The 20,960-nt window shown below is 44.5% G+C and overlaps 6 protein-coding genes across 11 annotated transcripts; 3 read left to right on the top strand and 3 right to left on the bottom strand.

Moving 5' to 3' along the window:
* The first annotated feature begins 94 nt into the window (after positions 1 to 94).
* Positions 95 to 3,505, top strand: LOC117640820 (protein will die slowly). Of its 2 annotated transcripts, none has more exons than XM_034377738.1 (9): positions 95 to 396; positions 999 to 1,106; positions 1,182 to 1,278; positions 1,365 to 1,528; positions 1,610 to 1,699; positions 1,783 to 1,922; positions 2,018 to 2,249; positions 2,332 to 2,419; positions 2,504 to 3,505. In XM_034377738.1, the coding sequence occupies exons 2-9, from the start codon at positions 1,014 to 1,016 to the stop codon at positions 2,602 to 2,604; spliced, it is 1,005 nt and encodes a 334-aa protein (XP_034233629.1). In that variant the 5' UTR covers positions 95 to 396; positions 999 to 1,013; the 3' UTR covers positions 2,605 to 3,505. The 2 variants fall into 2 exon arrangements, with proteins under 2 accessions (XP_034233629.1, XP_034233630.1); XM_034377739.1 differs by lacking the exon at positions 95 to 396 and adding an exon at positions 450 to 599.
* Positions 3,506 to 3,546: 41 nt separating this feature from the next.
* On the bottom strand, positions 3,547 to 6,772 carry LOC117640818 (sorting and assembly machinery component 50 homolog). 2 transcript variants are annotated; one of them, XM_034377733.1, is made up of 12 exons: positions 6,477 to 6,772; positions 6,335 to 6,403; positions 5,830 to 5,925; positions 5,718 to 5,759; positions 5,522 to 5,623; positions 5,321 to 5,437; positions 5,008 to 5,222; positions 4,817 to 4,922; positions 4,470 to 4,739; positions 4,224 to 4,385; positions 4,022 to 4,145; positions 3,547 to 3,948 (listed from the first exon to the last, which is right to left on the bottom strand). In XM_034377733.1, exons 2-12 carry the CDS (start codon positions 6,353 to 6,355, stop codon positions 3,761 to 3,763), a joined length of 1,443 nt encoding a protein of 480 aa, XP_034233624.1. In that variant the 5' UTR covers positions 6,356 to 6,403; positions 6,477 to 6,772; the 3' UTR covers positions 3,547 to 3,760. The 2 variants fall into 2 exon arrangements, with proteins under 2 accessions (XP_034233624.1, XP_034233626.1); XM_034377735.1 differs by having other exon boundaries at positions 6,615 to 6,764.
* LOC117640821 lies at positions 6,453 to 8,292 on the top strand. 2 transcript variants are annotated; one of them, XM_034377740.1, is made up of 5 exons: positions 6,453 to 6,589; positions 6,734 to 6,861; positions 6,937 to 7,688; positions 7,764 to 7,952; positions 8,120 to 8,292. In XM_034377740.1, the coding sequence occupies exons 3-5, from the start codon at positions 6,951 to 6,953 to the stop codon at positions 8,174 to 8,176; spliced, it is 984 nt and encodes a 327-aa protein (XP_034233631.1). In that variant the 5' UTR covers positions 6,453 to 6,589; positions 6,734 to 6,861; positions 6,937 to 6,950; the 3' UTR covers positions 8,177 to 8,292. The 2 variants fall into 2 exon arrangements, with proteins under 2 accessions (XP_034233631.1, XP_034233632.1); XM_034377741.1 differs by lacking the exon at positions 6,734 to 6,861 and having other exon boundaries at positions 6,505 to 6,589.
* LOC117640816 (amidophosphoribosyltransferase-like) lies at positions 8,273 to 13,851 on the bottom strand. 2 transcript variants are annotated; one of them, XM_034377731.1, is made up of 9 exons: positions 13,621 to 13,851; positions 10,966 to 11,190; positions 10,718 to 10,839; positions 10,486 to 10,634; positions 10,143 to 10,398; positions 9,826 to 10,050; positions 9,618 to 9,745; positions 9,190 to 9,532; positions 8,273 to 9,111 (listed from the first exon to the last, which is right to left on the bottom strand). In XM_034377731.1, the coding sequence occupies exons 2-9, from the start codon at positions 11,184 to 11,186 to the stop codon at positions 8,972 to 8,974; spliced, it is 1,584 nt and encodes a 527-aa protein (XP_034233622.1). In that variant the 5' UTR covers positions 11,187 to 11,190; positions 13,621 to 13,851; the 3' UTR covers positions 8,273 to 8,971. The 2 variants fall into 2 exon arrangements, with proteins under 2 accessions (XP_034233622.1, XP_034233621.1); XM_034377730.1 differs by lacking the exon at positions 13,621 to 13,851 and adding an exon at positions 11,307 to 11,442 and having other exon boundaries at positions 8,972 to 9,111.
* A 357-nt stretch (positions 13,852 to 14,208) lies between these two features.
* Positions 14,209 to 17,074, top strand: LOC117640819 (multifunctional protein ADE2). Of its 2 annotated transcripts, none has more exons than XM_034377737.1 (8): positions 14,209 to 14,409; positions 14,903 to 15,106; positions 15,196 to 15,374; positions 15,704 to 15,908; positions 15,987 to 16,183; positions 16,263 to 16,413; positions 16,486 to 16,644; positions 16,727 to 17,074. In XM_034377737.1, the coding sequence occupies exons 1-8, from the start codon at positions 14,394 to 14,396 to the stop codon at positions 16,891 to 16,893; spliced, it is 1,278 nt and encodes a 425-aa protein (XP_034233628.1). In that variant the 5' UTR covers positions 14,209 to 14,393; the 3' UTR covers positions 16,894 to 17,074. The 2 variants fall into 2 exon arrangements, with proteins under 2 accessions (XP_034233628.1, XP_034233627.1); XM_034377736.1 differs by lacking the exon at positions 14,209 to 14,409 and adding an exon at positions 14,426 to 14,486.
* Positions 17,039 to 19,561, bottom strand: LOC117640817 (xaa-Pro aminopeptidase 3). Its single transcript, XM_034377732.1, has 8 exons — positions 19,359 to 19,561; positions 19,029 to 19,162; positions 18,609 to 18,921; positions 18,347 to 18,540; positions 17,952 to 18,255; positions 17,621 to 17,865; positions 17,417 to 17,537; positions 17,039 to 17,335 (listed from the first exon to the last, which is right to left on the bottom strand). Exons 1-8 carry the CDS (start codon positions 19,411 to 19,413, stop codon positions 17,166 to 17,168), a joined length of 1,536 nt encoding a protein of 511 aa, XP_034233623.1. The 5' UTR covers positions 19,414 to 19,561; the 3' UTR covers positions 17,039 to 17,165.
* Between the last annotated feature and the right edge of the window lie 1,399 nt (positions 19,562 to 20,960).

Here is a 20,960-nt window from a genome sequence, read left to right as displayed (position 1 = left end):
GTCACCTGAGGCATCACGCCAGGTGCATGATGGGTAACTTTAAGCGGGGAGACTGCTTTCAACGACACATAAGGGAAATTGGGTTCACAACATTTTTATTTTGAGAAGAATTTCGCTTCAGTGGTTTTAGGCAGCTTCCGAGAACTTAAATTACGCTACATTGTGCAATTGCCTAGGCCACTCGCCACTCATCTCGTGGCGCTGCCGCCAGAGCGCGCTGCTCGCGCACCGCGCTGTTGGAAATGGTTGGAAAGACGCCCAAGCTCGCAACAAGGCCATGAGCACCGACAACACAAAAATCAACACATCTTGTCACTTTCGCAGTGATTAATTCGGCATTCCACCATTATTCTGCCAAATTCTTCGAAGTACAACGTTTTCAGAAGCTTTCTTTAAGTGAGTCCCATGTCAAAACCAAAGCTTGTGTTTGGAGTTGTCTGTTGTATTCGAATGGACGTCCGGTGTTGTTACTTCTCACGCTTGCAAGTTTCTTTCTCTTCTGGTTCATTTTTATCGACGCGCCCTGGTTTTGTGGAAAACTAATCTCAAAACTGAAGTCCTGAAATATTTTTTAAAGTAACTGTCAACCTTCAAAATCGGTTAGTCGGTTCATTTCACTGTATATGCAGTTTTGTCCACAATACTAACCTAACCGGCATATGACACGCTTTGTTTGTGTATATTTTCATTCTGTTATTCAAACATTTATTTACTTTTAACCTTGTGTTACTGTTTTAAAATATTCGGTTTGTCTTTTTTTCGTGCTCACCATATTAGTTTTGTCCATAACAAGTTTGTTTGCCAGGACTTTTGTAACCTGGTACTGGTTACAGTTTATTATGTTGTCTAATAATAATTTTCTCTGTTCTCCAGTTTATCTGTGACATGCACTCTGCGTTGTTGATCATATTAAGATTACTAACGCTTGTTTGTGTCTTGAAATTTGTTGCTCCCTAAGTCTCATGTTTCCTTGATGCTGTTAATTGTGTGAATTCCAGGAAACTTCTTCTAAAATGGTTCCATTAGGGCCAGCTACTAACCACCCACCTCAACAGCCAACACCATCAGCAGCTGCAGGGTCTGCTAAATCATCAAGTGCTAGTCTTGTAAGGAACTAATTAATTTTCTTTAATCTTTCACTTCAAGGTTGTTTTTTAACTAATCTAATTTTCCCCTTTCAGAAACCCAACTACAGTTTGAAGTTTACCCTTGCTGGGCATACAAAAGCAGTTTCCTCAGTCAAATTCAGTCCTAATGGTGAATGGCTGGCAAGCTCTTGTAAGTACTAACGTAAGATTTCTGGTTTCCTCTTAGTTATAATCTGTTTGTTAATGGTTTTCTTCATTTTTGTACATTTACTCTAGCTGCTGATAAATTGGTTAAAATTTGGGGTGCATATGATGGGAAATTCGAAAAATCAATATCTGGGCACAAGCTTGGTATTTCAGACGTTGCCTGGTCTAGCGATAGCAGATTACTTGTCAGTGCCTCAGATGATAAAACTTTAAAAATTTGGGAGCTTAGTTCGGTGAGTTTAACCCTTTGAAGCTTGATTGGTTGGTAAAAAGATTTCAAATTGATAACTAATATTATTAATTTGCATTTGCAGGGGAAATGTCTTAAAACATTAAAAGGACACAGCAACTATGTTTTCTGCTGCAACTTTAATCCCCAATCCAACCTCATAGTATCTGGATCAGTAAGCAATTTCTTGTTGTTGATTTTGTTGTTTTCCTTGCTTTACGAGAAGTTTTTAATCATCTCTTCTTATCATCATTGTAGTTTGACGAAAGTGTTCGGATATGGGATGTTAGAACAGGCAAATGCCTGAAGACACTTCCAGCACATTCTGACCCTGTGAGTGCTGTACATTTCAATAGAGATGGTTCCCTGATTGTCTCTAGCAGTTATGATGGACTTTGGTAAGAATATAATTGTGGTTTTTTTTGTTTTTGTTTTTTAATTATGGTGTTTATTTTATGTAGGCTGTCCTCATTGATTTCCTTCTTTCCTTTAGCCGGATATGGGATACTGCCTCTGGCCAGTGTCTTAAAACACTGATAGATGACGATAATCCACCTGTCTCATTTGTAAAATTTTCCCCAAATGGAAAGTATATTTTGGCTGCTACTCTTGACAATACTTTAAAACTATGGGATTATTCAAAAGGAAAATGCTTGAAAACATACACTGGTCATCGAAATGAGAAATATTGCATATTTGCTAATTTCTCTGTTACTGGAGGAAAGGTATTTAACAATGCTAGTTAGTCTTTTTTTTTCCCCCTCCTCCTTTTGAAAAATGTCTGACATCTTAACATTTATGTTGCAGTGGATTGTATCTGGATCAGAAGATAACATGGTGTATATTTGGAACCTTCAGACTAAAGAAGTTGTTCAAAAATTGCAAGGCCACACAGGTAAGTATCTCATATTACTGTTGATAATTCATTCTAAAGAAAAATTGTACTGATGTCAATATCTCCCCTCTCTTTCAATTATAGATACAGTCTTATGCACAACCTGCCATCCAACAGAGAACATAATTGCATCAGCAGCTTTGGAAAGTGACAAAACAATTAAGTTATGGAAAAGTGATACCTAAACTTCCACTGCCAAACTAAACTGTTATTTTTTGTAATCTTTTTCTTCTTAATTTATGAGTTTTTGCTGTGCTTTCCTCGTCTTCATACCCTGAACCAACTTAGAGACTGAAGTATCAAAATGCTGTACTCGTGAATTTAAAGTGGAAGCATGTGTTGGTTTGTTTGGATTAGTATTCAAATAGTCATTCTACCATGGTTCTCTCCCAGACAATTTGACCTTTCACTTTTCTTCCCCAATGCTCTTAAATGTTATGTTGTATCTTTGACAGCAACTTTTTCTTCAGAATGCGTGGCATTCTACATTTTTACTTTGCATGGTCTCTATGCTGTGTTTGTTGGCAGTCATGCTTAGTAGTGGTCTCATCTCTTCTCAAACCATCAGTTTGAGTGTAAGGCATGAGGGTGTGTGGATGGACGGGACTTCTTGTTGTTCCTCTTGTTTATAAGTAATCATGTTAATGCCAGTCCTCTCTTGTACATAGTGATTATGTAATGATGATTTTGTAATTATGTAAGTGTATAGTGATCAGTCTTTCTTTGCCTTTTCTGAAGATGTCTCTTGTTCCATTTGGGCCTTTGCTTAACTTAATTTGTTTGCATAAATTGGAAAGTTGATTGCATCAGATCTTTCTTTTTGTTTTGTTTGGATGAAAAATTACTAGTCTTCTGTCAATTTTGTTACACCTTATCCTGTCTTATACGTATGGACGCTAAACTTTATGTCTCAACCAGTGGTAATATTTGTGTAAGTTATATATAAAACAATAATTTCTGTAAGGCATGATCAGCTATAGGCAAAATAATTTCTTCATTATTTTCAAATTATTTTGTCTCATGCTAAAGTGTTCAAGCAACCCATTTCATTTTACTAGTTGTGAATAAAGTCTTAAGAAAGTGGAACAATGTGGAATGTCTTTCTCCTATATAATAAGCTTAAAACATAACAGTAGTTCACAATTTATTTCTAACAATACCATCTCAATGTCTGATACTTGAGCTACATAGAATGAAGTAACAACATATGGCACCAAACTTGGTAAATTCTTTCAGAATGATTTTCATAAATTAAAAAACTAAATTCACAACAGAGTTTTGATAGCGATTTCTATGATTGCCAAATAAGTGACTAGCTGCATTTGAAATTGAATAGTTGAATTAGAGGAAATCAAATCCAATGCCAAACTGAAGTCCTTTGTTAATGAAATCTGTTCTTTGATAAGAGTGTGGTATGCAGTAATTCAATTCTACACGTGCAATTTCACCTAACTTCATAGCAATGCCTAGACCATATGCAATACGCATATTTTGTCCAAGCACCTCCAAATTGTGATTATAGTCATCAGCTGTAAAGAATAAAATGAACAATACAAATTCCAGAATCACAGGGTAGAATATCCCAAGTTAACAAATACTCACTGAATTCAAAATTTCCAATATTGCCAGCATTGAGGAAGAGATGAGCACGGAACAAATCTCCAAAGCCCCCAGGCCTTATAAAAGGCAGAGGGGAATACAAGTGAAGGCCTCCAGCCCAGTAGGTCTAAAACATTATTTAAGTTTTTGATAACTCATGCTCAAGAAAATTGCAAATCATTATCCCAATGAATTATATACTCACAGATGCTCCAATTGCATTGCGACCAGCTTGTGGGCCTACTCCCCTTGATTCAAACCCTCTGAGTGAGATTGGACCACCCAAAAAGAAATGATCACATAGACTTGGTGGCTTGCTGTTCCCGATAGGCTTCAGCAGACCGCTATGAAGAGTTGCTTGAAAAACCTGAAGAGCAAGGAATTGCCCTTTTATTTACCTAAAAATGTATATTTTCTCAAGCAAAATCAGGGCGGGACTGCCTGGACTCACCACATCTGCTGACAATGGAATGTTTGCCTGAAACTGTGCTTCATTCTTTAAAAAGTTGACATTTCCTCCAATGCCAGCATATTCTGTGGTTAAACGTAACAGGGTCCCAGATCTTGGAAAGATCAATTGATCCCTGCGATCAACTGACAAAATATGACGCAAGGACCCTTTCAAACTTGGGCCAGACATTTCTCGGATCTCAAATGCAGTTGTTCGGTTCAGAACAGACAAATCCCTCCATGCTGTTTCCCATTGCAAATTATGACGGACCTAAAATAAACATTATAGTACAAAGCTCAGGGGCAATTTGCCAGGCACTTTTAACAGATTTGGAAACTAAGCATTACCAATGGAGCTGAGGTGAAGGCAAGATCAAAGAGAAGTCCTCTATCAATCTGCTTGTAACCAGACGCAGGCTGTTCAGAAAATTGTTGAAATAATGATGTGGTAAAGCTGTAAGCAGCAAAATCCAAAATAAATAAAACCTTAAGCAGGAGAAAATAGAAAAAGAGATCGAGAGGAGGCTTCCTAAACTTACAAAGCATTGGACCGGCCTCTCAAGGGTTTCACAAATCCAAAATTATAATTAGATGTGCGGCGATTGCCATAACTACATTCTGCTTGGATCCGTTCTCCCCGTCCCATTAAATTAGGAAGCCGCAAACTTAATGCAACAGATCCCTCATTGTTGCTGCCAAATAGTGTGTTAACAGCACCTGTGAGCCTTGTCATTTCATCAACATGAAATGTAACCTGTTGGAATAATTGTACAGGACAAAAGAAATTAAGAATTTTTCTAAACTGCTTTGATACAACAGATCATACGTATGAATAGGTACAAGCATTTCTACCTCAAGCCCATCAGGAGTAGCCTTCTTGCCTGAACTGGTGTCAATGAAGATCTTCACATTTTTGAAACATCCTAGACTCACCAATCTTTCTCGAATTTCATGAGCTTGCTTGAGGACCTGTTTAAAATACAAAACCCAGCATCACGTCAAACATTGCAAAATTTCTAGAACAGCTTTATCCCGAAGAAAGAAAAAATATACCTCCATGAAATCCCCAGCGGTAAAAAGAGGTTGAATACTGTTGATGATGATATCATCTTTCGTGCGGCCTAGTCCCTCGATATTGACCTTGTCGACTCTAGCCTGAAAACATTAATATTGATCAGATTTGATCAAGAGGTGGAAACATTAACAATCAATGTTGATAGTGGGAATTAAGTTTCTCTTAATTACTTACCTTTACAGATTTCAATTTTAAACCTGGATAAGAAACATTGGCCTGAAAAGAAAAACAGATTACTTTTTGCTGACATAAAAAACACAAAGTTAGCACATTAAATAGTGTTTACCTTTGTCCTCTGACTTTTTCTGCTCTCATCCTTGGGACCATTTTCAGGTTCCTTGTTACTGAATGCCCCCACATCCACGGGCTTATTTTGTGCTTCCTGCAAAGGATATGTCGGTAATCAAACTGTGCACCTCGTTGATGAATTGTGTTCTATACACCGGACAGACTTTGTCAGTCCTGTAGTCGTATGACAGAATCAACAGTTTATAAATCGGCTGTTAGATTAAGAAAGAGCTTCTACTTGTCAAAACCATCTTCTTTAAAAGAAAACATGAAAAATCAATCCTTTTTAGAAATAAAATTATTGCTGATTGACATGAATCTGGTGAAACTTTAGTAAGAATTGAAAGAGCAATAACTAAACTGAGCCTGTATTTAATAATTAATTACCAACACTGAAGCAATGCACTGAAAATGAAGTGACAATGTGAGGAAGAACGAAAAAGCAGAAATATTCAACCTAAAGGACAAATCTATAACTGAAAATGTGTCTCCTAATATATTACCTTGGCTTGGACAGTTCCCATGATGTGCTTGAAATGTGGTCATCAGAAAAAATAAAGCATTCTGAAAAACTAAAAATTTTGAATGAAACCTGATTTTATCGATACAAACAAATAAGTAGTTCCATCCACCGAACCCCCTAACCTGATCTTCACGACCCAAAAGGATCAAAAAGGGAAAAGGAACAAGAGGAAAGGGAAAGGCCCGAGGACGACGAAGTTCGAACTCTAGCAAGCAGGCGGAGAGGAATGTTGATTGTGGGTAAAATGTTGTTTCTCGTACCTGTTCTGTCGATTTGTGGAGAATCGCCATAGAAATTGAAGAAATAGCAAGCAACTAAGATTGTATGCAAATCGTCTCTTGCAACTTGTCACAAATTCAGACATTGTCAACCTGCATAGGTTACGTGCTAATGCGCCGGCTCATGTGCTACGTGCTTGGCCTGTTATCTGCTGTGACTTCTTGATTTTGCCCTACGTTTGACACAGAAAAATAGAGTTTTTGCGGTTTTGATAACCAAAATTTCAAAGTGAGTCATTGCACTGTCAATAAATGTTTGCACCAAATTTGATCTGTTGTAACATCTGTTATTCCTCTTTTTAAGATTCCTTTTCTACTATGGATAACATCAACTCGGACCGAAGAGATGGCATGAGTTCTGACAGAGTGCAAGTGAAAATGGAAAACTGGTCAGATGGAAGCACAGGGGTATCCCAAAGGCATGCTGATCCAACTTCCAGTGCCATGTTAAACCTCCCGTTCAGTGACGATTTTCAATTTAAAACACCCTCCCCAGTTTGCAAACCTAGTCGAAGCTCAAACTTAAGTAAAACCTCTCCATCATCCAAGTCGCAGTCATGGAAGGTGGAACCATCCCCCGAAGGTCCAAAACTTAATTCATCACAGAAGAAAAAGCCTGCTGTCAAAATAGCTTCATTTGCCAAAGCATCTCCTGTTGATAGACTTGCACCGTCTCATGGAAATGTAGATCCTGCAAGTTTGAAGAAATCTCTTGATGGCTCAGGAGCTTCCATGACTGCTCACATTACAGCTCAGAACACTTGTGGTGGATCTAAACAGCCCATGACCCAGACATCATTACCCACCCCAGCTCTTAATGCAGCACTTAGATCCTTTTTCAACTTCAATCCTCAATCCGACTCTAACCCAAATGATATAGTTCAATCTGATGAAGAAGATGAAGAGGATGACGACAATGAGGATGTTGAAGAAGAGGAAATCCTAGTATACATGCAATTTGATTCAAAACTTGACAGTGACCTTCTGCAGCCTCATACACCATTTAAAATCATTGGTGTTGACTCAGAGAAGCCTGTTCTCCAACTCGGAAATCAGGTTTGTTTACTTGATTAACCACTTCTTTTTCTTCTCTTGAAACCACCTTATTTTAACCCTGCTTCTTTTTTTCAGGTTTTTGAGGGAAATTGGAGTGACACTGTAGGGACCGCAGTATTTTTTGAAGAGAATCCTAGTGCATCTCCAGGTGATCCCGTGTTTATGAAAAACCCACCTGTAACATTAAACTACCATAGTAAAACCCAGAAAGCACTTGTCATGTCTCGTATTTTTGTGAAACCAAAGGAAGACAATGATGAAGAAGTAAGCACTCATACCAATAATATTTAAATACTATATGTTCTACTCATGTTTCCTCTTTGTCTTGTCTTTTTCCTAAGGTATCAGATTGTGTTTGGTTTAGAACACAATCAATAAGAGTTACACAAAAATATTTATAATTTTTATATTGATCTTTTTTTTTTTTTCAGAATAATGTGATGGTTCCTATGGCTATTGTTGAAGTTGCCCCAGGTAGCACAGAGTAATATCCTGATACTTATTTTATTTTGTGATCCTCAAAATACATTTTGTGTAGATGTAAGTACACATGTTTCTCAAAGTAAGCCTATTATAATAAAAAATTTCTGTTTCATAACTTTTATCTAGAAGTTCGTGTATAAATAGTTACAGATTTTCACATCATTATAAAGTTCTTGTCACAACATGGCAAAACAACCCTGATAAAATTGATTGTGTTTTGATGCACAGGTCTGTCATGGAAAATGTTTAGCCCAAGTATTAATTTTTTTTTGCTGTGCAAACTTTTGATGTCCATGGACTCTTCAAGTACTTTCTTGAGATGTATAGCAGAAGAAACTAAACCTGCATTTATCCTGTGATAAAATACTTCTTAACATCCTGCCTTATTGTGTCTTATTTATCATCAGACTTTTTTTTAAGGCAATACATTCCTTCATAAAATTTTGATTTAAGCTATGTTAAATTATGTTAGCTTTGCCCCAGTACTGCTTCATAAGGAAGAAGCCATTCCTTGTTATTAAGAATTTAGTTTCACAGTTTCAGGTTCAATTTCATGACAACTTTCTTGATTCTTTCCTTAAATTATTTATTCCACTAAATTTCATATTGAAATTCTATGAAGAACTTAAAAATAATCAGTTTGGCATTACATAAAAGTGTAAGTTTGTACTAAGGTTGATCTGTATTAGTCACACGCTATTTAAAATACTTGGAATGATTGTAGAGTGAGATTAATTAGAGTAATAAGGTAAGGCACACATATCTTACATATTTACAGACATTGTAAATATAATGATTTACTACCAGTCAATGCTTTCTGGATATTCTCCAGTAAGGCAAGCTGTGCAGTGGCCTATTTTACTTTCATCCTTAATTTTTATTCCATGTCGAACAGCCTTTACGAGTCCCTCGAGGGACAAGTAAGCCAGACTATTTGCACCTGCAGACAAAGACAAATCCGCAAAATTAATGGATAAAATAGTCAAAGCCTAGGCATGTAGTTCAAATTAACACTTACCAACATATTTGGCCAACTGTTTAGGATCAAGTTTATTAGCTATAAGTTCTTCCCTAGTTGGAATGTTGATTCCCATGTAACATGGGTATTTAAGTGGAGGGGATGCAACTCTAATGTGAACCTCTTTAGCTCCAGCATCTCTAAGTAATTTGATGATCGGGCCAATTGTGTTTCCTCTGACAATTGAATCATCAATCAAAATGATTTTCTTGCCCATGACATTTTCTGAAATGGCACCAAACTTCTTAGCCACACCAAGCTGACGCAATCTGGTGTTTGGCTGAATGAAGGTGCGCCCAACATAACGATTTTTGCAGAGCACTTCAGCAAACTGAATTCCGGACTGTAAACAAATTTTTTTTTTCAAAATTTCAATATTTTTCTGGATATGAGAACAGAGTGTGATAAATTAAAATCTCATTACTCACTTCTCTAGCAAATCCATGTGCTGCAGCTGTTCCAGATTCAGGCACCGAGCTGACGATGTCCGCATCTATCACAGATTCTTTTGCTAGCATCCTACCACATTGCATCCGCACCGAGTAGACCATTTGTCCTGTTGACAAAATAAGCGAAGAAGGTTACCATCATTGAAGGACAAAAGAAAGACACCGTATTTGGAGCATTATTGCTCACCTTCAAAAATGCTGTCAGATCTAGCAAAGTAGACATATTCAAATATGCAGAAGGATTGAGGTTTGTTGTCAGGTCTGTCTACAATTGAAATGGTCTTCACTCCTTTGCGTGTCAATTCTACAATTTCACCAGGCAAAACCTCTCGAACATAACGAGCACCAATTGATAAAAATCCACAGGATTCTGATGATATAACCCAACCCTCAGGCTCTTGATCACTGTCATCTGCAAAAGATGTAAATGTCGTTATTTCAAACAAATTTTCATAAAAACGTAGTCAAATTTTTTTTTAAAATTACTTAAATCTTGTTACTTGCCATCTTTGCTCTGCACCATTGAGACAATTTTTCCTAAACATAAAGGACGATTTCCATAGGGGTCACGCACACCATAAATTCTATCTTTCTCCATAATGACAAGGGAGTATGAAAGAGGTGTCAGTGCCATGAGGTGCTTTATACGCGCGGGCCAGTCAGGGGTGTCGCCCTCCCCTTCTGGGGGACTCAGACACAGTGCCTGTGTTATGAGCTCACTGTCTGAGTGAGTGGAAAGGCCAACACCTCGGCTCAGGACCTGAAAAGAAGTAGGGAATCAATTATTTATTATGACTTTAAAGACTCGAAACTGTAGCAAGAACCACTGGCACAAAAGCCTAAGTACCTTGCGCCGCAACTTTTCGCAATTAACCAGCTCTCCGTTATGAGCAACAGCCAGAGCACCGTGGTTTGTGTGGACGACAAAGGGCTGGCAATTGACCTCTTCCGAAGCTGCAGAGGTCGAATACCTCGTATGACCAATTCCAAGGTTTCCTGGAAGTTAAAATAACAATAATTAGTCAAACATGGGTTTGGACATCGTGCACGCTGCACGTGCGTCATAGACGTGTCCTTACCCTTCAACTTCTTCATGGCGTCGTCATTGAAGATCGTCGAGATCATGCCCATGCCCTTGTGGACATTGAAGTGCTTCGTGCTGTTCCCCTGACTCGTGACGATGCCGGCACTCTCTTGCCCTCTGGAGTGCACACATGAATCAAACTTGAATTAGAAAAGTGCCGCGGAGAGTTTGTTGGGTTGCCCACCTCAGCGGCGCTCCCGGAAGCACGCTGGTTGTTGAAGTCCTAAGAGAGATGTGGCCTACCTGTGCTGGAGAGCCACGAGCCCGAGGCAGATGACCTGGGCGACGTCGATCTGCGTGGGCCACTGTCCGGTGGCAATGCACCCGAACACGCCGCACTCGTGAGTCAGCCCCGTGAGGGTCTGGCCGCGCGTGGGGTCGCGCGGGGACGGCGAGCACCCCGGCGACTCCGCCACCTCTTCCCTGGAGTTCTCCTCCCTGGGCACTGCCTCTGATGCCGACATGCTCCTGGAACAAAAACAAAACGTAGGATTGAAGCGGCACCGCGGTCACTACGCTGGTCGCGCGCAGACGGCGCAGACGCACAGGGAGGGAGGGGCAGTCAGGGGAAGTCCCACGCCCACCTGTTCCCTGTCCCTCCTGAAGACAAAAAGTGTGGGAAGGGGGCAGGAACTGATGGGCGCGCGGCCAGTGAGCCAGAGAGGTGTTTGTTGCCAGCCCAGTGCTTAAAGCAGCTGAAAGCAGCTTATCGCGGCGTAGGAAGGCGCTGCCGGCCTGCCGGGCGATTGCGGGTAGTCGGCGCCCCAAGAAGCGATGACCAACCAACAACAGATGATTGCAGCAATTTTCTGGCATCACCCGTCACATACGTACACATCTCCACTTTTGAAAAGGGGCGCGACCAACAGATGGCCTGTTGTCTGCCTCTCGTGTTTTTGTTTTTTTTTCTTCTTTTATCATGGCGGGCATGGCGTAACTATTATTTACTCGGGTGGAAAACATTGTCATATGGGCTCTTTGACCTAAAGAGAGAGCGGTGAGACTGTTGCAACGCTGTGGTGGTAAACAGAAAAGAGAGAGAAATGCACTCTGTTGTCGCTGCTTTCGATTCCAGGAGCGAGAAAGGCCGAATCTCTTTATAGTGTGTTATGCTGCTTTCGGGCTCGGCTGAGAGTTCAGGGCAAGTAAACCCGTCGTAAACCCGAAACTTGCACGGGGAAAGGGGAAGAGGTGGGGCACGCCCCATAGTGTTTCCTACCTACAGGGGAATAACGTGCTAGACCCCCTCCCCCCTCTCTCGCGCTGAGAAAATCTGCGTAGATTTCCCACATCACCCCGAAGCACGTAAAAAACGCAGTTTCATCCACACCTGGAGAAATCCAAGTGCGACAAAGCCGGACACTCTGGAACGCCCCGCGCGACACCACGCGTCTCTGGCCCGGCCGATTTCCCCGCGCCGTGTCGCGCCGTGTCGCGCCGTGTCGTCGTATCCGATCCCGATACGGAGGCGGCGGTTTATTACTGAGATGAACGATGACCCTTGGGTGCCCTGGCTGGCCTGCCCGGCCTGGCGCCCCGCCCTCATTCGATACCGCTCGGTAGCTATTATCGGTATTGCCTTTTGTCGCCGGACCCAGCCTCGCGCCTCCAAATGCTCTCCGCCCCCGCCCCCCGCCCCCGGCCCGCCCTACAGGTGCCCTCAAGCCGTGCCCTTTGCGGCCTCGCCCGCCCCCGTCGCCGCCCCCGTCGCCGCCCCTCAGAAGGAGAAGGCGACATTTCCGCGCATGTTCCATTTTCGCCACCCTCGACACGCTTATGCTAGCTACGCTTCGCTACGCTCCGGCCCTTATCAATCGGCTGAGTGACAGGCGAGGCTCGCCGCTCCGAGTTTTCGCAGGGCTCCTTCATTACGACGCCAAACTGCACGCACTGCCGCCTCGCGTCTCCGCGTCGTCAGCCCGCATGGCGGCAGCACAGATCAATCGGCCGATACGCGTAGGGATTGTACGGATGGCCTGCGTTCTTTCATTTCAACATCGTAATGCGGCCGGTATTTCTTTTTTTTTCGTTGTTTTTTCCCTTTTCAAGGCGCGGGTTGCATCAGCCCCCCGCGCCTCGTCGGGGCGTTTTCGCAACAACGGCCGTTTGCTTGTCAGCTTGTCAGCAAACGGCCACAGCAGTGACAGGGGACGGCGACAGCCGATCGCGAGGCGGAGCGGCGGAGCCAAGGCGGAACGCGAAACGCGGCCAAGGCAACCTGATGTTCGAAAATTGGGAATGACGCTATCGCTGCTCTGGCCGAGGGTCGCAGTCCCACGCGTGGCCCAAAGGCCCAAAGGCCCTAAGCCCAAAGCCCGAGGCGGCAGCGACCAGCCGCCCCAGTGCCCTCCTTGCTCCTGGCCCATCTCCACCCCGTTCGCCGCCCGCCCCGCCCCGCCCCGCCCTGCCTACCCCTCCCACGGGTCCACACACCCTTGCTATCTGCATCCAGAGATGGCTGGCCTGATAGAGAAAGGTGTTGCGCGGAGAGGCGACGGGGCGATGCGTGCTGCTTGCCGCTGCTTGCCCTCCCCAACTCGCCAAAAGTCCCCCTTTCGGCAAACAGGGAGCTTATCCCGGGAAGGGGACGCAACGGGACGGGGCCATGGGCATTCCCCAGATCTGTTTTGAGCGGCAGGGCGTGGGGCAGCACTAAGGAAAGAAGATGTACACGCTTCGCGAGAAACAAACAACCCATTTCCATCCCTGGGGTGCGTGTGTGCTTCACCCCTACAGTCTATACGGTGCAGCTTGCAACCTGACGTGGAAGTTCAAGTCCTCGCGCGAAACGCGCTTCGAGGCGCGTGCCGCGCGTGCGGACTCGCCACCGAGGACTTCCCCCGCGTGCCCAGGTGCACGGCGGCGCGGCCGCGCCACGAGAGCCCCGACTCTACGTACCTCAAGTGATCCTTGGCGCAGGCCGGGCGGCTGAATACGATCCGATGCGCGGCCGATGGCCGATCCAACAACAACTAGCGCACGATAATGTCCAAGCTCGGAGATGGACTGACGGACTGACGCGTTCCGGAGCGGAGCGGATGCCGTCGTCGTCGTGGTGCCTGCAGTGCCTGCTGCCTGCGTCTTCCCGGGTCTCGCGGGGAGCTCAAGGCGAAGCTACAGCTGAGCGGCCTGCCGGGCCTGCCGGGCCATGGTGCGGCTCGGGGTGGATGGCGATGCTGATGACCCTTGACCTCGGCAGGGCCGGCAGGGCCTGCCTCTAGGCCTTCAAGGCGCCGCCCCGCGCATCCTCGGGGACAGGGACAGGGACAGAGCGGGGAGGGGGAGGGGAGGGGGAGGGGCGTGGGAGGTGCGACGTGCGCTGCGCGGTGCTGCGCGGCGTGCGGCAGCGTGCGGTCCCGTTGCCGCAACCGCGGGAACGCCGCGCGTCCTGATTGGCCGATCGGCGGCGGAGGGCTGCATCCGAGCGGCGCGCTGGAGGGGGCGCCACTCTCGGCAGGGCTGCCCGGAGGCGGGAGCGACGGAGAAGGCCGGAGAGTCCGCAGTCCGCACGCAGTCTGGGGTCAGCTGAGAACTGAGGAACACAACAAGTTGACGAGACGCTCAACTGAAGTCAGCTGCGAGCCCGCGACCATCCGAAGAAGACACTCGCCGGCAGCCAGCCATCTGATCCACTCCACCCGCACACGCGCACGCTCGTCGTTCTGGTCAACATGTCGGGCACCACAGGCAAGTGGAGTTTGTTATCACGCTCGACGACATGCTGGCCGTCCCCGTCCGAAGGCTCGGCTCGTGTTCAGCTTCCCGTGAGATTACGTAACGGGGATCCGCTCCTGATATAACCTCTCCGCCAAGGGCTGGCGCCGAGTGGTCAAAATGGTTGGGAACCCACCTGTTGATGGGTCTCTCCTGCTTGTCGACCTGCTCAAATATTTGAAATCAATTTTTCTGTGACTGATGACGGCCAGTTAGGTGCCTGACAGGACTGATCGATTTCTTGAAACCCATTAATTGCTTCATTATGTAATCCTGATGTCAAAAATGGTCGCTTCTTTCTCGCTAACGACAGGACAGCATGCATTGCTCAAATATTCTCACTGTCTTCAGCTAAAGTTGGCTTGAAGCTAAAGGACTAGCAATTGTGTGCACAAATGCAGCTTAGGAACCCAGTCTCTTTCACCCTCCTATGTATTGTCATAATAAAATTTCTTTCTGTTTGCAGTGGAGGGGTACAAGCTTGGCAAGCTCTTGATTGAGGGCAAGACGAAGCAGGTTTATGACCTTCCTGACTTCCCTGGACATGCCTTGCTTCAGAGCAAGGACAGAATCACTGCTGGTGATGGTGTCAAGGCCCACAATCTTGCTGGCAAGGCCGCTATCTCCAATCGCACTAATGCCAAGGTTTTCGAAATTTTGAACGCTGCAGGTAAGTTTTTTTTTTTTACACCAATTCTGTAATTTCTTCTGATAACCCATATTCTTTGTGTGGCTTAACTTTTATTCATATTTTCTCAGGTTTAAAAACGGCATTTGTCCGTTCCTGTGGAGAAACCGCATTCATTGCCCGCAAATGCGAAATGGTGCCCATTGAGTGGGTTACACGCAGGCTTGCTACTGGTTCTTTCCTGAAGAGGCATCCCGGTGTTGAGGAGGGATACCGCTTCAATCCCCCTTGCCAGGAAACCTTCTTCAAGGTAATGTTTTTGTTATTTCTCATACTGACCATATTGTGACTTTTCCTTCTTTTGTGATGCAATGCCATGGGCCAATCAAAAGAACAAGCTTCTTGGCAGTCTACTACTAAGGGCTGATAATACTGATAAGCAGTGGCCTTCCCCCTTTTTGAGTTGTATTTGCCAAGTACAGTTATGAAACTTGTTGCTGTGTTGCATGGCTGATGTAGCGTCTCTGATCTTCAGAGGTCAGAGTTCATGTTTGTGTTGTTATCACAGAAGCTGGGTAAAGAATAGCTCAGGCACCTTTCTTCTGTAGCATTGCTCATTTTGCTTTTCCTCCACTTTAGGATGATGCCAACCACGATCCCCAGTGGTCAGAGGCTCAAATTGTTGCAGCCAAATTCACCCTAAATGGACTTGTGATTGGTCAAGATGAGGTCGACATCATGAGGCGTATGACTCTGACTGTCTTTGAGGTCTTGGAGAAGGCTTGGGCAGCCAGAGGATGTGCTCTCATTGACATGAAGATCGAGTTCGGTGTTGATACTCAAGGTATCAACTTGTGTCTGAATTGATTTCCATTCCATTAAAATTATAGCCAAAGATGTAAGCTTTCAATTATTTTTGCAGGCGAAATTGTGCTTTCGGACATTATTGACAGCGACTCTTGGCGTCTTTGGCCATCTGGTGACAAGCGTTTGATGAAGGACAAGCAGGTATACCGCAACCTTTCCACTGTCACCCAAGCTGACTTGGACGTAGTTAAGCGCAACTTTGAATGGGTGGCTGAACAATTAGAACATCTTGCTCCTGCTACAAACTCCATGGTATGTAACTTTCCCTCTCACTTGACATCTCAGCTGAAACTTGATACAAATACTGTATTGTTAAATTAACTGTCTCTAGGTGGTTGTCCTCATGGGTTCTCCTTCTGATGATGAACACTGCAAGAAAATTGCCAAGTGCTGCAAAGACCTTGGGGTTCCTTGTCAGTTGCGTGTCTCCTCAGCTCACAAGGGCACTGAAGAAACACTTAAAATTGTTGCTGAATACGAAGGTAATTCTTTTCTACCTCACAAATTAACTTTGAAAGACTTGTCAGTTCTAATTTGTGGTTCTGTGTTGACAGGAAGTGGAGCCAAGGTAGTTTTTGTAGCTGTTGCTGGTCGCAGCAATGGCTTGGGCCCAGTCTTATCTGGCAACACCACCTACCCAGTCATCAATTGTCCTCCTGTTAAGTCTGACAATGTGGCTCAGGACGTTTGGTCGTCCCTGAACGTGCCTTCTGGTAAGACCCAATTAATTTCCTGCTATCTTCTCTTTTTAAGTTTAAAAAAAATGGAAAATTACATAATTGATTTCACCTACAGGATTGGGCTGCACCACTGTGGTTTACCCAGAGGCAGCAGCACTTGCTGCAGCTCAGATTCATGCCTTGCACGATGTTGCCGTCTGGTCTCGTCTTCGTGTGAAGCAACTGAACAATTTTGTTTCCCTGAAGATGGCGGACAAGAAAATGCGAGTCCTTACCCTTTAAATGGCTAGCAGAAAAACTGTTTCTCTGTTAATATTCCATCATATGCATGTCCTGTATTTTACGTCACATAAAATATATTTTTTTAAATTTTATACTGCCATGAAAGATGCCATGTTATTAATAATGAAGTATCAAAATATTCTGATTTTTAAATAAAACATACCATTTAATTTTTTTAAAACTATGAAATCTTTCTTATAAATCTCCCTGCTCCTTTGCAGCATCAGGTACAGGAACATATGTACAACTTTATCACACATTGTTGAAACATTTCACTGAGGCTTGGCCTTCATCAAATTTTCAATATCATCAGGATGCTTAGAACACATGGCTGTTAAATTTTCTACTCCACTGTCTGTGATGAGGATGTCATCTTCAATGCGAATACCCATTCCTCGAAATGCAGGGTCAACTGATGTGTTGTCACTGCTTATGTACACACCTGTCATAATGGAGAACACATTCATAGGATTATGCTCACACATGAGCACTTGAAATAGAGGGCAGACAGTAATTTACATACCTGGTTCTACAGTAACAATCATACCAGGGAGTACATTTATTCTCCTGTCAATTAATTCTGTGTCATGGACATCCATGCCCAAATAATGGCTCACATGATGAGGGCAAAATGAATAAGCTGCCTAAAGATAGAAATTGAAAATGAGGAAAAGAGTTCAGCACTTTGATGACAGTAATAACAGGCAAGCATTATTGATCCACAAACCTGTGCTAATTCTTGCTTTGAAGTGAGCTTACTAGAAATAAGACCAACTTCTTTTAATCTCATTGCCAATAGCTGACACATTGTAGAAAATAAGGAGTCCAATGATATGTGGGCTGACAAGAGAGATATAAGTTCCTCTTGGACACTGAGCAAAGCCTCATAGACTTCCCTTTGCTTGGGAGAAAACCGCCCAGAAACCGGCCATGTCCTAGTAATATCGCTCGAATAGCTATGATACTCACAACCTGAAAAGGATTAAAAGAGACAAAGTTTAACAAAATCTGCTGGAGTAACGCAAAAAAAAAAAAAATTAAAAAATGTTGCAGCATACCCGCATCCATAAGTACCAGCTCTCCATCTTTAACAATTTGTGAATTATTTATGTAGTGGATAATATTGGCCCGCTCCCCACCAGCAACAACAGGAAGGTATGCTAGATATTCGGCACCATTCATACGATTGTGATAGTCCACAGTAGCAAAAAGTTGATGTTCTGAGATTCCTGGGTATGAACTCGCTATGGTGGTTTCAATAGACTTTGAAGCTATTTGGCATGATTTACGCATAAGTGCTATTTCTGCAGGAGATTTGATAATTCTCAATTCATGAACAATCTTCCTTGGAGAAATCCATGCCTGAAAAGTGAGAAAGTGAAGCTCATGAACTGCTGGATTAGCATGACAGCAGTATAAATTGTTTCACAGTTTTACAAGAAAAATTTAGAACCTGGCCAGCTGAGCTATTTGTTTCTGTGACAAACATGTTGAGGATTTGATGAACTTTCAAGTCTATGGGCTGACGAAAATCATACCACAACACAAAATTGGGGAACTCCTTCGCATATGCTGTTAAATACTGATTCAGCTGTTCAATGGGTAAAGCCTCATCGACATCAAATAACTTTGGTGCTTCATCCACACCTGTAAACAAATAATAATTTAGATTTACAAGAAAATTTTAAGATGAAAAGCTTCAGGCCCAAGCTTACCTGTACGAGGTCCATCCCACAGTTCTGAGTGTGCATTTCTTTCTCTAACAAATAAGGAGGCCTTGTAACTTGAAGAGCTTTGAGATATGTTCAAAACAAGAACACTATCTGGTTCCAAACACCCAGTGAGGTAAAGAAAATCTGAATTCTGTCGATACACATAGGGGACTTTCTGAGACATATAAGCTTGTGGTGCGGCAGGTATGACAACCAGATGATTGTCCTTGTCAGTTCGAGATGCTTGGTTCAAAATGGATGCCACAAATGCATTTCTTCGATCCTGGAACTCCGTCAGAGTTATTCCAGGCATGAGCTGTTACAGAAAAAATCAGATGATATTAAATAAGAACTTATGCTCCAAAAGACAGAACTGTCTTTTGAACCACAACTTTGTGATGATCAAGAGCAGAAGAGTTTTACCTCCCCCTTGTTCAATAGCTGGGGATGGCTCATGTGTGTGGGCTGTCCAAGGAGACGACGAGCCTGCTGCACCCCTCCAACATCTTGTTGAACGGTGGCTTTGGTGGAGCATGGATTCAAAGATATCCCAACATCTGTGTAAAAAATTAAGTCAAGCTAAGTTAAGATCCATCCACTCTAATGATAAAAGGAAAAAATGAGGGGAGAAACAGATTGAAACTAAATGATGAAAATATGAGGGTATAAATTTAATTAATTCCTTAATGAAACAACAGCTAAAATTAAAATAAAGTTCAATTCCAGGGGTACATAACCAACTTCCACACACACCCTTTAATCGAGGATAGATTCTTCTGTAGAAAGATCTGCATGATCTCTGCAGCATTGTCGCGCCCTGGAAAAACTTAAAGAGACACGAATGGAAACTGTCGCAACAAAATGCAAGTTCGATCGGCGTTTGCTAGAAAACCGGGCTATTCAAGTATTCATGTTTTGAAGAGCACAGCAGATGACAGGCGATATTCGCACGAGCCGGCCATCACTCACAGCTGCCAATAACTGGATGCTGTATGCGAAATTTCTCATACTGCAATGTTGTCGTTGGCGCCAAGATTTGAACGAATCGGGGAAGCGGCCGCGGCCGAGGGGAGGATGGGACGTGGCGGACGTGACCCTCGGCTCATTATAGTGGTTGCCTAGCAATAATCGTCTTCCAAAGAGAGAGATGGACGGCGAACGCGAGCACAACCTGGTTTTCCTGTTCCGGAGGTCCAACGCCATCCCCCAGCGCCATCTCCCGGACAAAACAACTGCGCTCCTGGTGGTGCGTTCTTCCTTTTCGCTCTTCGCCTCCGAGCTTGCAGCTGCTTGCAGTGCAGTGTCGTTGACGCCGATCGTGACGCCCCTTTCCCGGTTGCCGTGCGGCAGGGTGCGCTGCCGCCGCCGCCGCTCGCGCTTCGAGCGATTCCCCGTCCAGTCCCCCGCCTCGTCTGTCCGGAGGACTCCGGGGAGGCCGCGAGCTCCACCACGACGGACTCGACGGCGACGGACTTGACGGCGACGGCACCGCAACCGCCCCTGGTGGCTTCCCTGCCGCTACCAGTGGCCCCGTTGAGGTTCCGGATCCTCCGCCCACACCCTGCAAAGCGGGAGGGAGAATGAACCGCGCTACAGCGGAAAATTGTCAAATGTAAAGCGCGTGCCAATCAAACAACAGAGTTTAGTTTCTTTGTGGCTGTTTTATTTGGATCTCTTTTCAGGGCCTTGCCTAGCTTGAACTTGCAAAGCCACTTTCCAGATATTTTTTTATCGATAATTTCACGGCAATTGGTGCCTTGCGATGTGAACCGGGGGCAATATATAGACGCGACACCCCTTGGGCTAAATTGAATCACCGACGTTTGGCGGCGCTGAGGTGTGAGGGGTGTGAGTGCGCGAGGGGCCGAGGGGCGCCCTCTCATTGGCTGCGGCCTTGACAGCCTGCTCAATAAGCCAATCGGCGAAGAGCGCCTGCAGGCAGCCCACCGCCGGCTACTGCCGAATGGGTTGCCTACCTCCGCGGAGTACCCACGCCACCCTAGAGGTCTGAAACGGCGACCACTGTTTGAAGCAGAGACCCAGGCTGACCCGAGGGCTGACCCCATCCGGAGTCTGAATTGCTGCCCAGTACCAGCGCTCGCTTGAGACGAAGCACGAAGACTGGGGCGGGGGCAGGCGGGGGTCTCGGGGTGCCTTCTGCCTTTGATGACCTATTCATTCACGAAGGGACAGCCTGCGGCTGCGGCCAGCAGGCTGATTCCGAAGGCTGCGTTCGTTGCTCTGTCTCTCTCGCACCCATGGGGCGGCTACTTGGTGCGAGAGAGACGGAGCGACAACAGCAGTGCCTGCTGTGCCGCCCACGACTCGGCGACCCGGCGGCCCTCCGGCCAAGGC

This window comes from Thrips palmi, unplaced genomic scaffold (assembly GCF_012932325.1).
Source record: "Thrips palmi isolate BJ-2018 unplaced genomic scaffold, TpBJ-2018v1 HiC_scaffold_15, whole genome shotgun sequence".
Lineage (NCBI taxonomy): Eukaryota > Metazoa > Arthropoda > Insecta > Thysanoptera > Thripidae > Thrips > Thrips palmi.
The sequence above is the reverse complement of the archived record's forward strand: the minus strand, read 5'-3'. Positions and strand labels throughout refer to the sequence as shown.